The 16,620-nt window shown below is 36.9% G+C and overlaps 1 protein-coding gene across 2 annotated transcripts in view; it reads right to left on the reverse strand.

Moving 5' to 3' along the window:
• The window catches only part of chd1 (chromodomain helicase DNA binding protein 1), a 39,217-nt gene that overhangs the window by 14,870 nt on the left and 7,727 nt on the right, over positions 1–16,620 (reverse strand). For both annotated transcript variants that reach the window (XM_077243339.1, XM_077243340.1), the window contains exons 7-21: positions 14,709–14,974; positions 12,975–13,200; positions 12,789–12,889; positions 9,914–10,092; positions 9,700–9,824; positions 9,376–9,592; positions 9,190–9,279; positions 7,159–7,349; positions 6,759–6,947; positions 6,407–6,569; positions 4,411–4,563; positions 4,243–4,314; positions 3,786–3,935; positions 3,009–3,157; positions 448–544 (exon numbers count right to left, since the gene is read on the reverse strand). In XM_077243339.1, the coding sequence (XP_077099454.1) occupies positions 448–544; positions 3,009–3,157; positions 3,786–3,935; positions 4,243–4,314; positions 4,411–4,563; positions 6,407–6,569; positions 6,759–6,947; positions 7,159–7,349; positions 9,190–9,279; positions 9,376–9,592; positions 9,700–9,824; positions 9,914–10,092; positions 12,789–12,889; positions 12,975–13,200; positions 14,709–14,974 (2,368 nt within the window). The remainder of the gene's footprint in view (positions 1–447; positions 545–3,008; positions 3,158–3,785; positions 3,936–4,242; positions 4,315–4,410; positions 4,564–6,406; positions 6,570–6,758; positions 6,948–7,158; positions 7,350–9,189; positions 9,280–9,375; positions 9,593–9,699; positions 9,825–9,913; positions 10,093–12,788; positions 12,890–12,974; positions 13,201–14,708; positions 14,975–16,620) is intronic.

Genomic DNA, 16,620 nt, shown 5'->3' on the forward strand with positions numbered 1-16,620 from the left:
CGATCCGATTACAAAACGATTCTTAATCTACTTTTTCGTTATAATTCATTTACAGACTTTAAATGTGCATCAACAAAGTGCATCTAAAAAAGCAGCCGTCTGTCAGAAAGTGAGTTTCGTGTATTGAATATTTCAACCTGCTGCATTACAAATGGCATAAATGATGCCTTCGGAAAACACTGAATACCGGCGGGTGAGAGACCACACATTTTAAGCGTAACATCAAGCAAAGCACACATTTCTCACAGCACATAATCCTGTGCAACCAAGCCCATGGTTGGCCTTTTAATTAGCTTCAACCTTTATAGAAGATTATGTTATAGAAGTTTCAAGGGTTTTATGTGTCTGTGTGTTTCTAATGCACACAATGACTTGGTGCATCTGCGGTTAAAAACATCACAATAGATATTTTTCACATGCTGAAGAGCATCTCTGTGCTACACAGACCTGGGGTTCCTGCTCCTCTCCTTCCTGCTCTTTGAAAAGTTCTTCCGCACCAAACTTCAGGATGGCCGACAGCTCCTCCTTGTTGAATGGAGTGGAACTGCAAAGGAATCAGACAATAATAATGCCATTAATCTACACATACACACACACCAGAATTTCCACAAAGAATAAACACCACCGTTCAAAGTTTGGGATCGGTAAGATTTTTTTAATGTTCTTAAAAGAAGTCTCTTCTGCTCTCCGAATTTATTTGATTAAAAATATAAAAACAGCCATTCAAAATTATTATTTCCCAATATTACTATTTTCTATGTGAATATATAATAAAATGTAATTTATTCCTGTGATCAAAGCTGAATTTTCAGCATCATTACTCCAGTCTTCAGTGTCACATGATCCTTCAGAAATCATTCTAATATGATGAAACATTTAATATCAATGTTGAAAACAGTTACGTACAATTTAGGATTCTTTGATAAATAGAAAGTTCAAAAGAACAGCATTTATTCAAAATAGAATATTTTGTAACATTGTAAGTGGGTTACTGTCACTTTTATTCAGCAAAAGTATTCAATCATTTTTTTCTTTTATATTTCCTAAAAAAAATTAAATCATATTGACCCGAAACTTTTGATTGGTAGTGTTACACAAGATTCCCATTTCAGATAAATGCTGTTCTTTTGAACTTTCTATTCATCAAAGAATCCTGAAAATAAATTGTACAACTGTTTAAAACTGATGATAAATTCAGCTTTGATCACAGGAATAAAATACATTTTATATAATATATTCAAATAGAAAACAGTAATTTTAATTTGTAATAATATTTCACAATATTACTGTTGTTTTCCTGTTGTTTGATCAAAATAAATGCAGCCTTGAACAAAATCTTTGGAAAATCCTGCTGATCCCAAACAAATGACGATTATTTTGATAATACACTAATATAACAATTAAAACAATTGATTATTCAAGCTTTTCTTTAATTGAGTACTTTCTATATAAAGCATATATATAAGTAATAATAAAAACATTTATTTTTACAGAACAGTACAATCAATCCTAATAATCAATGGCAGTCTTAAGTTCTTTTCTTAAACGGTTAAACCATAGAGGAAAACCGCAGTGAAACCTAAAAGCGATTTTTGATAAAGGATTCTCAGGACAAATTTGGGAAGATGGTTGTTTCAAATGCATGTCATGAGCAATGATGCTGATTTGATAACATTCAGTGTAAACGTTGACTGATGATGGATAATCAATTGGCACAAGGCCGTGCCAGTGGAGAGACAGCCTGTCTGTGTGATAAACTCTCGGAGAGAAATCAAAACAGATGAGGACACCAGCACAAAGAAACACAGAAGCTTTACATACTACAGTAAAAAACAAAAAGTATATTTATTACAACATCTGATACAGTCAAGCAACACACGACCAAGAGTGCCATTTTCCCTAATGCCGACATGATTGCAAATGTGACTGATTTTATACAGTTCAATAAACAAGTAGGTAATATTTAAGTGACTTACATTTTAGATACAATATTGACCATTTTCACCAACTAAACTAGTTTCTAACAAAGCCACAGGTGAACAACTGCAGACACAGTGAGTCAATGATTCAATGATCCATTCATAAAGCCAGTGGCTGCATCCCGAATCGCATACTCCGAGTAGGTACTTATTTTGAATAATTACTTTTCAACCTTAAAAAAAAAAAAAGTGTATTTTATATAGCATGTAATATGGATGTACTAAATTCACCATGTTGTTATTATTATGTAACCTAACAGCGTCAGTTGTGACACTTCAATGTCATTCACAAATCCTATCCTGTGGCCTCATGGGATAGTAAAGCATCCATCATGTGCAGAATCAGAATCTCGACGGAGGTAGAAGTTCATCCGGGGACTTTCTCCTACTCTTTTATGAGTACTGTGAATTCAGACATACTTCTGGTCACATACTGTTTTTCACCTACTATATATTAGGGAAGTATGTGATTTCAGATACAGCCAGTCACTCACTCGCTCAATTCAATGAATCAGCCGTTTGAATGAAATTGGTTGAATGATTGACTCAATGAATCACTCATTAATATGGCACCAACTACTGGCAGTTTAGTTATTTTTCCAACATTTCCAAAAAATTTTTTAAAAGATTAAGCTCATAACATTATTCGTGCAGTTTGAATTTTGTAGAATAAATGCATTCATGCTACCACTGAGCTTCATTAAACGGTCTGTGTAAACGCATCTAAATGTCACTTCAGATGCAGCTTCTGTGTTTCCTCTGCAGTGAAAAGATGGATTTTGTTGATACTGATTTCCTTTGATTGGTAGCAGCCCTATAGTATCTTATTCTAATGGAATTAATTAATAAAATGTAAGAACTTGACATGAAAGATGACATTTAATATGGTTAGGAAGTAATAAGTAAAAACGACAATGCCCTGACAAGTGAATGACCAACAAGCACATAACAGTTTAATGGCAGGCCCTACACATACATATTTACATTCAATTATTTTGCTATTTAGTCCTTATATATTTGTAGCTGTACCTGGAAGGAGCAGCACCCGTATGGAGGACCGTCTTCCCCGTGGTGTCCATCCTCTGAATAACCAGGTGGTCCAACACCATTTTCTTCTTAGCTCTCTCAATAATCTCCTCCTCAACTGAGCCCTTTGTCACCAGACGGTATATATTCACCTGAAAGAGATTTAATAGAAGACATTATAGTAGTGGACAAGACCAAGTCATAAAGAATAAACGTATACTAGGCATGCGATTGAACCAAATTTTTTTTTCACAATAATTGCTAAAGTTTTTATAACGGTAATATCATGGCACTGATATTACTCTTATCATATAACAATGATTTTTACACATTTTGTTTTAAGTAGCATACATATAGTAAATTCGTAACAAGGCATCTAGAATTATTTACTGTATTTCAAAGTGTCCATGATAACAATACTGTGCATGTTCACTAGTATAGACTAATCCGTACTAATACACACAAAAATAATAATTCCACTGAAACTTTATCGCTATTAGGCCTCCGCAATTGACAAAATAACCATAGTTTGCCCTTTAAACTGCAATTTGACAACCAGCAGCAATATGAAATTTAAATGTTTTACCACAGAATTTTACTATTTTCAGACATACGCCGTAAACTCTGCATAGCTACAACGGTTACAGCATAGCCTGTTGAATATCCCTTTCGATTTTATTCTCTTTTTCCTGCACTAATCAATATAAAAACAACAAAAACCAGCATACGCAACATAACTAATGTACAGCATGTAATGAAATGTGTGGAGGTAATGTTGACCTGTTTTTTCTGCCCAATCCTGTGCGCTCTGGCCTGGGCCTGCAGGTCATTCTGGGGGTTCCAGTCGGAGTCAAAAATGACCACCGTATCCGCAGAGGCCAGATTAATGCCCAGACCACCCGCTCGCGTCGACAACAAGAAGCAGAAATCCTGCAAAGTCATAAAGACAAGGTCATACAAAGACATGTACAGGCATACAGACATAAATTCATGGTCAACTTTTAAAACAACTATACAATTTTTATACAACTAAAAAATTATGAAGACTCAGTTGACTCATTATGACAGACTTTGAGTGTAATGCCCTATATATCGTAATAATTGTTTCAGAATTGGATGAAATCAAAACATGACCAAATTTTTGTGACTTCACGCACATCGCAATCATAATGTATTTAAGTAAATCGATGCCCGTACAAATATTTACACCGTTAATAACCAGTGATTTCACACATACCTCAGAGCCCTCCGCATTAAAATGATCCAACGCTTGCTTCCTCATCTCACCCTTTATAGAACCATCCAGTCGCTGCAAACACAAACGCTTTCATGAGTCACACCTGAGCCACAAACACTGCGGTTAAAACCGAATGACCTGCAGTGAGTGAGTGAGTTGTGCCATCACCTGGAATAAGAACTGCCGGTACTTCAGGTACTCCGCTAGGATGTCCAGCATCCGAACCATTTGGGAGAAGATGAGCACACGGTGCCCTCGTTCCTTCAGCCGAACCAGCAGTTTATCCAGAAGAATCAGCTTCCCACTGCTGCGAATAAGGTGCTGCAGAAAATACAAATCAGTTTAGTCCGTGTGAAGTCACTGCTGAAAGGACCCTAGTAAGGAACCACTGCCCTGTTGCGGCGTTCTTTCAATAGGGGTGGGTGATATGGCAAATAAATCATTTCACGATTTTATCATGTTGGTTTTACCATTTTGCAAGTGACTGAGAGCAGTACAGTAGGGGTGAAAATATTAATCGATTCGTATCGATCCATCAATTATACAGCCGACGATTCAATGCATCGATGCGTCCGCAAGAGTATCGATTAATGCGTTTATTTTGCCACCTGTCTGTTCGCGTGTCTATTTGACAAGCATCAGCTCCGACGCATGCGTACAACCTACTCCTAAGCTGCGGGTGGCGCTAACCTCATTATTTTCTTCTACTTCACACGTTACTTACGTTTCACAGTCTATGTTCACACACATTGTTGAGTCTGACTTTCAAGAGTGATGGAACTGTCAGAGCGAGCTGGCAATGAAAGTGAAATGTTACACTCCAGTTGGCGTCAAGTCATGGGTGTGGAAGTATTTTGGCTTCAGGAAAAGTCAAGTCAAGTCACCTTTATTTATATAGCGCTTTTACAATACAAATTGTTTCAAAGCAGCTTTACAGAGATAACAGGAAAGTAAAGTTGTAATAGTATTGTTAAATTCAAAATTAAATGTTAAATGTCCCCAACTAAGCAAGCCAAAAGCCAATGGCGAATGAAGGCGAAAAAAAAGGCGACAGTGGCAAGGAACCAAAACTCCATCAGGTGACAGAATGGAGAAAAAAAACCTTGGGAGAACCCAGGCTCAGTCGGGGGGCCAGTCCTCCTTTGGCCAACAAACGAACAGTGTATGATTATGATTTAGGCGGCATAATAGGTCAGAAGTCAGATTGGATCAGAACTTTCACAATATTTATCCAGTTCATCTGGCTAGGGGTCGGAGTCATCACGCCGGTGTGGAGATGAGTTTGTTTAGGTGAAAACAGTGATGTGGTAAGAGATGTTACCGTTTGCAAAGAGAATGACAGCTATAATGTAACATACATTATGTGAATAGAATACTGTGGCGAGCAAGACGAGGCCGAGGGACGTGAGAGAACGGTGCGAGGCCGGTGGCGTGAATGTTAATGAACGTTCTCTCACGTCCCTCGGCCTCGTCCTGCTTGCCACAAATACGGTTTCTGTATTCTCAATAAAAGGCAAATTATTTGTTTTTTTGTTGATTTATTTGAAACTTAATAGATATCATGTAAAAATATCTAGTATTGAATCGTATCGAATCGAATAGCGGGAAATTCAGAAGTATCGAAAATAATCTAATCGTTGGCTTAAGAAATCGGTATCTTATCGAATCGTCACTAAGGCTCCGATTTACACCCCTACAGTACAGACAAACTAACTAATTTCCCTATTTTTAAACAAAATAAAAAAAATTTTAAAAAAAGAGTGACAGACCATTTAGGCCCAAGTAGGGGTGGGCAAAAAATGTAAATCTTTTTCAATATTTTATCTTTGTTAAAAGCAGATCATGGAAACATTTGAATCATCCATGATCAAAAATCTTGATATCGCACACCCCTACATTCAAATACACAAGCAAGTTTACGTGTACAGGAAAAACATACAATAGTATAGTACAACTAGTACATCAGCATATTCATTCTGGTTTTAGCACAAAAAAAAAGATTTTCTTCTGCAAAAGTCACTTTGGGGGTTTTGTAAGTAACTAAACTTTGTTAAAGTTTTTGTAATTAAACTTATATTTTTATAACCGTGGACCATGTCTTGGACGTTTTGTTGTACAGTCCAACTAATGAATTAGTGTTTCCCCTCTGAAAGATGAAACCCACCTGCAGGCCTTCTTGTCTGTTGTAGAACTCGTTCTCGTCAGGGGGTTTAATGAGGTAGCAGTGGTTACAGCATTTCTTCAACTCCATCATGACGTTGAGGAAGCCTGACGTGCTTCCTTTAGTTCCTTTACTCAGGGCTTTATAGTTCCTCGTCAAGATCCACCTAAACAAACAATTTAATCGATAAATCAATTTTCTCTCTCGAATATTTGTGTGAAAAAAAAACTGTTAGAATATAAAATGACATGCAACAATGATTCATGAACAAGACCATGTTTACAGTAAAATATGGTCCCAATTTGATTCCATGCCATCTTTTCAAAGCTCATGTTTGTGCATCAGGGTCTCTTACTTGTAGTATTGTTTCTGAACAGCGCTCATCTCTACCCTGAGGATCTGCTCCACCTTGGCAGGCAAAGATTTCTCCACATCTTTCTTCACTCTGCGCAGCAAGAATGGCTCCAGCTCTTTATGAAGGCTGGTATAGCCCGAGTCTCTGCCCTTCCCATGCTCCTCTTCAAACATCTCCCACGAGTGAAATCTACCAACATACAAGCTTACATCAGTGACATCGGACTAAACCAATACAAGAATGTGCTCAGCTCGTCTCTCAGCCTTTAAGAATAAACCACAAAGAGATACAAGAGCTGCCAAAAATACCACATGAAAAGCTCAGCTGCATACAGTAACACTGGTACAGTAAAGTCATACTGAACAAAAAGAGCAGACTGATAAAACAAGAGCACACCTACTTGTCAGGCATAATAAAGTGTAGCAGAGACCAGAGCTCTTTGAGTGAGTTCTGGAGGGGTGTGCCAGTGATCAGGAGCCTGTGGTTGGACTTGAACTCCATCATAGTTTTGTAGAGGAGAGAGTCATCGTTTTTCAGCCGATGGGCCTCGTCGACACCAATGAACGCCCAGCTGACATTTCCTAAAAATGACTGCAAAATAAAATAATGAGCATGCTGGTCTGCTAAAATACACCATACTTTTCATTTACAAAGGTAACGCATGTCATAAGTCACATGTCATTAAAGAAAAGGACTGGGTATCGTCCGCGATATATTGTGTTATTATATTTCACATCATATTAGATGATGTTACCACTCAAAACAAATTCTTTCAGATTAGTGTTTTCTGTTAATATTTTTAAAAGTTAAATTTAATGAAATGATAATGTAGGGCCCTATAAAATCCGTTTTATTTTTTTTCCCAAATTCGATTTTTTCCGTTTTAATTTGTGCATTTTAATTTTGGGGAATTCCGTTTTTTTTTAACCCTTTACAGTTATTTTAGTCGTAAAAAAAGTGTGCTTTTAATGTTGATGATTAAAATGTACACAAATAAAACAGGAATGACCTTAAATGTGTTGAGGTAACAAATATCACATTTACTGAATACCTGTCAACACTCCTGTATTCCCCGGGAGTCTCCCGTATTCCCCGGGAGTCTCCCGAATTTCACATCCATCTCCCGCCCCCTTCCCGTTTTGTTATTTCTCCCTTGAAACTCTCGTAATTTGCATGGCCCAATTCTTGTTATATGCAGGGATGCAAATGGCGCACTTTATTTTAATGCAAACATGTTGTTAAATGCGTAGTTTATTCCAAGCGCGCTGTATCTTTTTTATGGGCATGATGAGCGATGCTCAATTTACAAATGAATCACTCTTTTGAGTCGATTCTGTTCAAAGACTTCATCAAACAAGTTGGCTGATCTGTCTAAATCAGTTCGCGAATCAGTTTGAATGATCTGTTCAGTTTCCTGCACGCACTGAATCACTGAAGCGCTTTCAATTCACATTCGACTTGGAGTCGTAACAGGAATATTTAAGAACATCAAGAGCGTTGGATGAAGTGGCCGTGGATCTACATTACAGTCTAGTGAAAGCAAATCTGCAAATCTATCATATGTTTGCCAGCGATGAAGATCTTTATTAGTTGAACATCTTCGTCTGCTGTCTGTGAATGAATGATTCCACAGGACGCTACATTCGATATCATTTCATTCAGGTAATACATTGTACAACCAAACAGATTATTACGCCACAATGCTTTCATTGTTTTGAAGGGGGAGAAGCAGCTGTAATGACGGGAGGGGTTTTGTCGCCCAGATTTGCTTCCCCCGGTCTGCATTTTCCCCAGACATAGTTCTTCTCCCACACAAAAACATAATTTCATTCTAAATATGTAAAGTTCCCCGAAATTCCGTATTAACACTAGATTCCGCGTTAATTTGCCAATTCAGCGATTCCGTGAACACAGAAATCGTAGGGCCCTAATAATAGACACCTACTGATGAAAAGCACAAGCCCGGTAACTTAAAAATTTTTTTTTAAAAAAATTCTATATTTATTGGCAACCTTCCTAGCACAGTATCTCTGTGTGAACATTTAACATATCTGTTAATATATTGGGGGGGGGGAATAAAGCCTTTAAATTTCAGGCAAAGCATAAATGTAACGAAATGTATTTAAAAAAAATTGAGAACAGTAAAAGTACTGTATTAAACACTTATTCAACCGTTTTTAATAAATATTCCTATGTTTTGTTTTACAAGTACGTCACAAATATAAGCCCTATTTCTTAGCATCATTCAGTACTGGATCATGTGACTATTGGAACAACAGATCGGGTATTTCAAATGAATTGCACATACACAATGTTTTCTTGAGTTTCTTAGTTTTGGACGAGTTTCTTAGTTTTGGACTAGTGTAATAGTTAATGCAAAATATAGATTTCATTGTGAAAGTGTAAATTAGTCCTTTGACTCGAGCTGTACCTTATCCTTCAGCAGAATTTCATATGTAGTAAGCAGAATATTTAACTTCAGTCGCTTGGTCTGCGGATGCATCCATTCATGTGTCCGGATCTAAAGAAGACAGAAAAATCTTCAGCTTTGAGTTACACTTCTTGTGTGCAAGAAATCTAGGATCTGCTCACTCTCTTGCATTTTTTAACATTATACCATGTTTCTGCTGTTGATGTCTCCCAGGTACACCACAACATTCATCTGAGGAGCCCAGAGCTGGATCTCCCTCTGCCAGGACGTGAGGGTCGACAGAGGCACCACCAGAAGAAAGGGCCCGTAAAGCTGGTGATCGTTGAACATGTAATTGAGGAAGCTGATGGTCTGGATGGTTTTTCCCAGACCCATCTCATCTGCCAGGATACAACTGTTTCCTCTGGGAAAGCAGAAGAGTAGAAGTGGTAAAGCAGACGAGTAGAAGTGATTAAGAAAAGTAATTGAATCCGGGGTTATGTCTACTAGGAATGAACAAAACTAGCATACTTGCACCAAGAATGGGCCATCCAGTTTAGACTGTCCAGCTGATAGTCCCGCAGCTCTAGGCCATCTCCACCGATGTAGAGAGGCTGCTTCTTCATGGGCACAAACCGTGGTCTCTGTTTTAAAACCTGAAAGAAACCAAACAGGCAACTGGTTGGAGAGCTCCCGGTTTCATTGACTTTCTCAGATGAGCGTTCACAGTGTTGACTGCGGTTACCTTGCAGTCTCTGAAGGGGATGGTTTTGCTCTGGTTTCGGCACATGTATTCATCTATGCACTTTTGAAACTTTCTAGAAATAAGAGCACCGTCTTCCCAACTGCACTCCGAGTACGGCAGCCCCTGCCATTTACAAAGGTAATCGGGATAACCTGCAGCAGACTTTTGATTCGAGTGTCCTGCAAGATTCAAGCAACAATGAAAGTAAATAAACACTCGTTACTTTTCTCCATTCTGTCACCTGATGGAGTTTTGACTGTCGACATTGGCTTTCTTTGTTGGGGACACTTAATATTCAACAATATTATTGATCTGCCTGCATTGACACCATTACAGGTGAAACTCGAAATGTCGGCCCTCTGAAAAGTATAATCATGCATATGTATATAGTTAGTAGTAGTAGTAGTAGTCTTTATTGTCACTTAGTATATATACTATATACATACTACATATATTAGTTTCACCTAGGGCTGGGCGATATGGGCAAAATAAATTATCACGATAATTTTTTTATATTAGTCGATATCGATAATTATCACGATAAATGTCAAATCTTTATTTCTTTCAAGTTTAAAGGCAGACATTTGCTCCTAAGTGAAAGTTGTAGAAAACAGAGCGTTAATTGTGGTTTTAAACTACTCTTTATTGTCAGAACATATGACAAACACTTGCCCAACAGGTGAACATTTCACAAATGTGAGGTAGAACATTCAAACATTTGTCATTTTTCCTTAAAATAAATATCTGAATAGAAAAATATATTTCTTAGTTTCTGCATGTGCTAATAGGGGATATTGTTTCAAGTCTTGAAACGGGTTTGTGTTGCCTGACTTGATGGCACGTATCTTCAGCACAGTTTGCAGTGCAGGCTGCACTATTAATATTACATGTTTTGTCTCAAAATGCATATTTGACAGTGAGTTGACAGTAAATCTGCATCCTAACTCAAGCTAATACTACCATGTTAAATTTATGTTCATTAAAACAAACAGTAACATCTGTTAAAAAAAATATAAAAATATTCTGACTGTTTGAGTTTTATTAAAATTAACCATTGGTCATCCAGTATCATGCATTTAGATCACGATAACCACAGATAAAACCAGGCATAGCCTATAGAACCTCACTATCATGGCAAAATGTAACTTTATGGTTTCTATGGTATTTATTAAAAACAGTAGCCTAAATACATTAATACATTAGCCCTTTAATACATTGTCTACATTAATAATATAATACAATTCCATGGTGCAGTTAATATTACTAGGCTAAGATTACAGAAAACCCATGGTAAATTGATTCAGTATCACTTCATATTCTGACTGTATCGTTGCGCACAGTGTTTCTCCTGTTTGTCAGCGCTGTTTCATCTGCCTTTAAACTGATTTAAATCACTGAGACATTTGTGTTCTTCGCTGAATTCAAGCGCTTCTCGCTGGATCTCGGGATCGAGGCTAGGGCTGCACAATTAATCGAATTTCTAATTGCGATTACGGATGCCACGATTACGTAATCGTTCAAAGCTGCGATTACAAAAGAAAGTCCACTCTGCGTGTGTGTGTTTAGAGCACAATTATGTTATGAGAGGCGAATCACGACTACTTCAGAAAACCCAGCACAATATGACATACCAGGCAGTGACGTAAGTGTACGCTGAAATAAAAAGTCTTTCACCTCAGAAAAACGGACTTCACTGTCCTGTCAGCCGTTATACTGTGCTCGAAGCGCGCACTCTTCAATTGCACTCGCAAATGCGGCGGCGCGCGCTGTGTATCGCTTCACTGTATAAAGTGCAAAAGAAACTACGTGCATGGAACGTCGATACAATGCAAATTATTAAGTCACGGAATAAAAGTAAAATACCAATAAATCACGTGTTAGCTGAGGAGGATTTGCATGCAGGTATGATTTTCATTCTATTCACCAGGAGCTGTTTCATTAACAGTTCTTGTTAGTATTGTGTATATACCATGGTAACTGTCCTTTCAAAAATGCCACTTTATTTTCATTTTGTGTTATTTTTTATATTATTAAATGACTGTGGTGGCTCATATCAACATTGTATTAACAAAAACTAGTTTGGGACTGCTATTTAATTGCTTTAGAATAGTCCTAATGTTTTTCTAGTCTTTAATATGAGTCATTCTTACAATTTATGTGTATGTTAAGTAAAGGGGAAAAGTACTTGTGTATGTTAACAATTTTTGTGTAAACATGTATTATAATATGCCTATATATATTCAATGTAAATTGTAATAATCGTAATTAATAATCGCAATTACAATTTCAAGGGAATAATCGGCAATTATAATTTTTTTGTCATAATCGTGCAGCTCTAATCGAGGCCGATCAGAGTAAACGCGTCTGCTCTAGTGAGCTCGCGCTGCGCTGCCGTTTGGACTTTGAGACAAGCGGATAAATGGTCCGCGTGGCTCAAATGAGTTTCGTTCCACTTTTGGCGCATAAACATTATCGAACATTTATCGAGAAAAATTATATCGCGATAATTATCGTTTTATCGCCCAGCCCTAGTTTCACCTTTTAATTTGAACTACTGAAATACATGAACTGTTGCACGATATTCAAATTTTTCGAGTTTCACCTGTATATGAGAACTGAACTGGATGATGACATCACTGTGTTCTCCAGAGTGGCTATATACAACAGAAATGAACCATCACAGAACTTACTTAAGCTGGACTATGACGCTATTTTCATCTAGAAACAAACTTTGTTGCATTATTTTCCATTTATTATGGTAAAGCTGCTTTGAAACAATCTGTATTTTAAAAAGCGCTATATAAATAAAGGTGACTTGACTCGTGAGTCAGAACAATTAATCAAAATAATGAAAATGGGGACAGCGTCCTCTTACCAATGATTCTTTCCACGATTTGATACTGAGAATGCAAGTCATCCATGAGTTCCTGCTGGCAGTTTAAGTACTCCACATCTTCAGGCGAGGCCGCTTTGAGCCTGTGGACGGCAGTGCAAGAGAACAAAATGAACATCTAAAGCCACGTTACTCTACAGGAAAAGAGGTTTCGGTAAGCATTCATACCATTTCTTCTTCTCCTGTTCTTTTTTCTTGAAGTTGTCCAGTTTCTTCATGCCCTTGACATTCTGTTGTTTGAGCGTCTCCTCTGTCTCCCAGGTGTTGTGAATGTGGGACCAGTTCTTCCATTTCATCAAGTATTGCACCTCTCCTGGCTGTCTGTTTGGGTCGAAGTTGGCGTTGGGGTCTCCATCTGCCTCTACGGCATACACTGTGGTTACGGCACCCGTTGCTGTTAAGGAACAAGACAACATTCAACAAAAGTATTGTTGTCACTATAAAAAGTTCCTTCTAAACTTTCCTCCTGAGCTGATTGTGTTATCATTAGGGGTGTAACGATACAATATGTCACGATTCGATACATATCACGATACTGAACTCCCAACACAATATTATTGTGATACTGCAAGATCTACGGTAAAAGGTTAACAAAAAATAATTTTTCTGTTGATTAAAATGCTAAATTTGGTATTACATTGTTTGCGTAAATGAATAGGCTTGGACTTGGTGCCGGAAACCCAAAGCACAGGACAATAGAGACACCAGAATAACAATATTGATGATTCTGAAGCTGAAAATACAACATTATTTCAGACGAATATGCTTGGACTCCGTCACTGACTAGATATACAGTAGTCAACATTTAAAGGGGATCAAAAAAAGTTGTTCTAAGACAGGAACAGTATTGTTCAAATATCATGTATAACTTTGATGAAATGTTTAGATCCACTTCAAATGTTGACCACTGTATTTAAAATATAGGCCATAAAATATAGGCCATTTTTTATTGGTAACAGACATTTGGCATTATCAGGCCACACAATATATACATAGTCACCATCCACGATACATATTGTTGCATTTTTGTATTGCGATATATTGTGACACGATATATTGTTACACCTCTAGTTGTCATGTTTTCACTTGTGCCGAGAGAAACACTGAACCTGCGATGACTAACTATTCCTGCCCACTGAAACCTGTGCGGATACACAAACAAACTGAACACTTTTGTACAGAATAGGGCTAGGCAATAAAACAGTATCGGTATTTATTGACGGTAAACCATTGTCGGTAATGATATAAATAATGTTCGATATAGCGCTCAATATTTTCATTAAAATACGTGCACTGGCGCGACCACCACAGCATTGCCCAACATCAAATGGCAAACGTAATACGACACTGCACTACTCATTTTGTGCTTCACGGACCGTTTATCAGTTTGGACCATCAATGTCAGTGCAGCGCAAGCTGATCTTGATCAAGCGACACTGTTTCTACACAACGCCAAGAGATCCAGTAAAGAAAGCTTTTGAATTCGCCACTGAAGTAATAACATCACTGCGAGATCTAGTGAGAAGCATTCAAATTTCTCCGGTATTAAAGGATCAAGCAGCGCTGACGTGGAAACCAGGAGAAACTTTGTGCCATGAATGAACTAGTTATAGGCTTTAAGTCCACAGATCATCAACATTAAATAAACATTTTATTTAAGTTCAAGAGTTTCTTTAACACTTTATCTTAATGAGACAAAGAAATTTTTGTTTACATTTTATTTTTGACTGCTAAAACTAATATAATTTGTTGTTTGCCTTAATAATGTGTTTTAAAAAAAAGGTTATATAAAAGGTCAATAATTATCGATACTTAACAATATGAAATATTATATTGTGACCTTTTTTGCTATATCGCACAGCCCTAGTACATCATTTCAATTCTCGGGACCATTGTTCTTACCTCCTTTCCGACCTATCCTCATTTCCATGACTCTCTCCAGTGTCTCAAACTCGTCCTCCTCTGGTGGCGGCACGTCCTCTCCACACACCTCCACCAGGTCATCAGAATCAGTCTTCAGTTCCTCATCTTCTTTGTAGCTCACGTTGACCGTGGCCTGCCGCCGAGGCCCCGCCAGGGCTTTCTTATAATCGTCGTCTTCATCTGAGGAGGAGCGCGAGGGCTTCTTCTTCGGAGCTTTGTTATTTCTCCCATTCCTGGCAGTGGCCCTGAGAGATGAACAGAGATCTGTTCAGTTAAAGAGTGTTTGCTTGAAAGAGAATTCAACAATAAAATAGCCATAAGCACCAATCATTAGGATCCAGGCATATGTGAAAGAGCATGAACAAAATAACGAAGGTTGGAAGCATGGATCCCGTGGAAGTTGTGGATACATGTATTTTGAGGTCAACATTTGTTATAGTGCCCTCTTGCATCATTCAACAAAATTAAATTTGGCCTAAAATTATTTTTTAAAGAAATGTGTAAGTGAACTCACAAAAATATATTTGCTCATATCTTTCAAATAACACCCTCAATATGCCTAAAGACACTAAATTAAAGTGGGTTCGGTTGGTGTTAAAATAAATTACTTATGGGCCTCGTCCAAAAATTTAATTGGCTTATACCTTTGAAAAATCAAAAATCAAAATTATTTTGACATGCCACAAGTCACAAGGCTTTATATGTTGACCAAATAAAAAAATACATCTGTTCAGAGATTTTTTTCCAATGAATAAAACCAAGCCATTATGACTCTAAAACTATAACAGTCATTCATGAAATTTGACATCCATGCTCTTTGGTGAGAGAGATAACCAATCAAAATTCAGCAGGTAGTAACTGGAATTATGAATCTTATTATACATGGTGCAGTGTCAAAATGAGGCTGAGACAAATTTTTGTGAGAATCAGCACAAAGGTGTTGTTATATTACAGAAGGTATTAACAGAAAGGGTTCATTTTCACTTTAAAAGACACCAAACAGTGGATGACTTAAAAAAATACCACAGATAAAATTAGTGCAGCAACAAAATGAAAATTCTGGGCCGAAACCAAGAATTCAGGATGCACCTGGGGGTTTTTTTGTATAACTTTATTAATATTAGAGTTCATTTAATGAATTTTAGTGTTGCGCTAAAATGAATTTCTCACTTCCATTTTTTATTTTAATTTGAAGTGCCCCTGATAACAATACTGTGCATGTTCATTATTTGTGACATCGTATTACTGTACATCGGCAACAGAATTTGAAAGAAGAGACTGTTTAATATGAAAATGAAATTCAAAAAATTTAATTTTTCAATTTAAATTTTTTAAAATTCAAAAATTTCCATTCAAAAAATGGAAATAAACATAATTTTACCAATTATAGACCAATTTCATTGCTTCCTCAATTTTCAAGGAAGGAACATTCGACTAAGGAATATAAAAAAATGGATGTATAGCAATAAATTATCTTTAAACTTAAAACTAAATAAACAAAACTAAAGCCATATTATTTGGTAATTATAAAACAAAACCGGAAAAAGACGATTGAGATAGATGTTATTTTGAACAAATTGAAAAGGTCTCTAAAATAAAAATTTGACTTGGAAAATTTGGAAACCTCACATCAAACACATAAAAACCAAAGTCTCCAAAAGCCTTGCAATAATAAATAAAGCCAAACATGTCCTTGATTACCAGACAATCCATACCCTGTATTGTTTCCTGATTCTTTCGTACTTAACTTGATGTGTTGAAGTATGGGGAAATAATTATAATAACTCAATAGTCAACTCCTTTTCTTACAAAAAAGGGCTATACGTAACATACACAAGGCTGAATATCTTGAACAAACAAATCCACCTTTTCTCAAATCAAAGTAATTAAA

Source organism: Siphateles boraxobius, unplaced genomic scaffold (assembly GCF_051911475.1).
Source record: "Siphateles boraxobius isolate OS27281-9 unplaced genomic scaffold, OSU_SipBor_1 25, whole genome shotgun sequence".
NCBI lineage: Eukaryota > Metazoa > Chordata > Actinopteri > Cypriniformes > Leuciscidae > Siphateles > Siphateles boraxobius.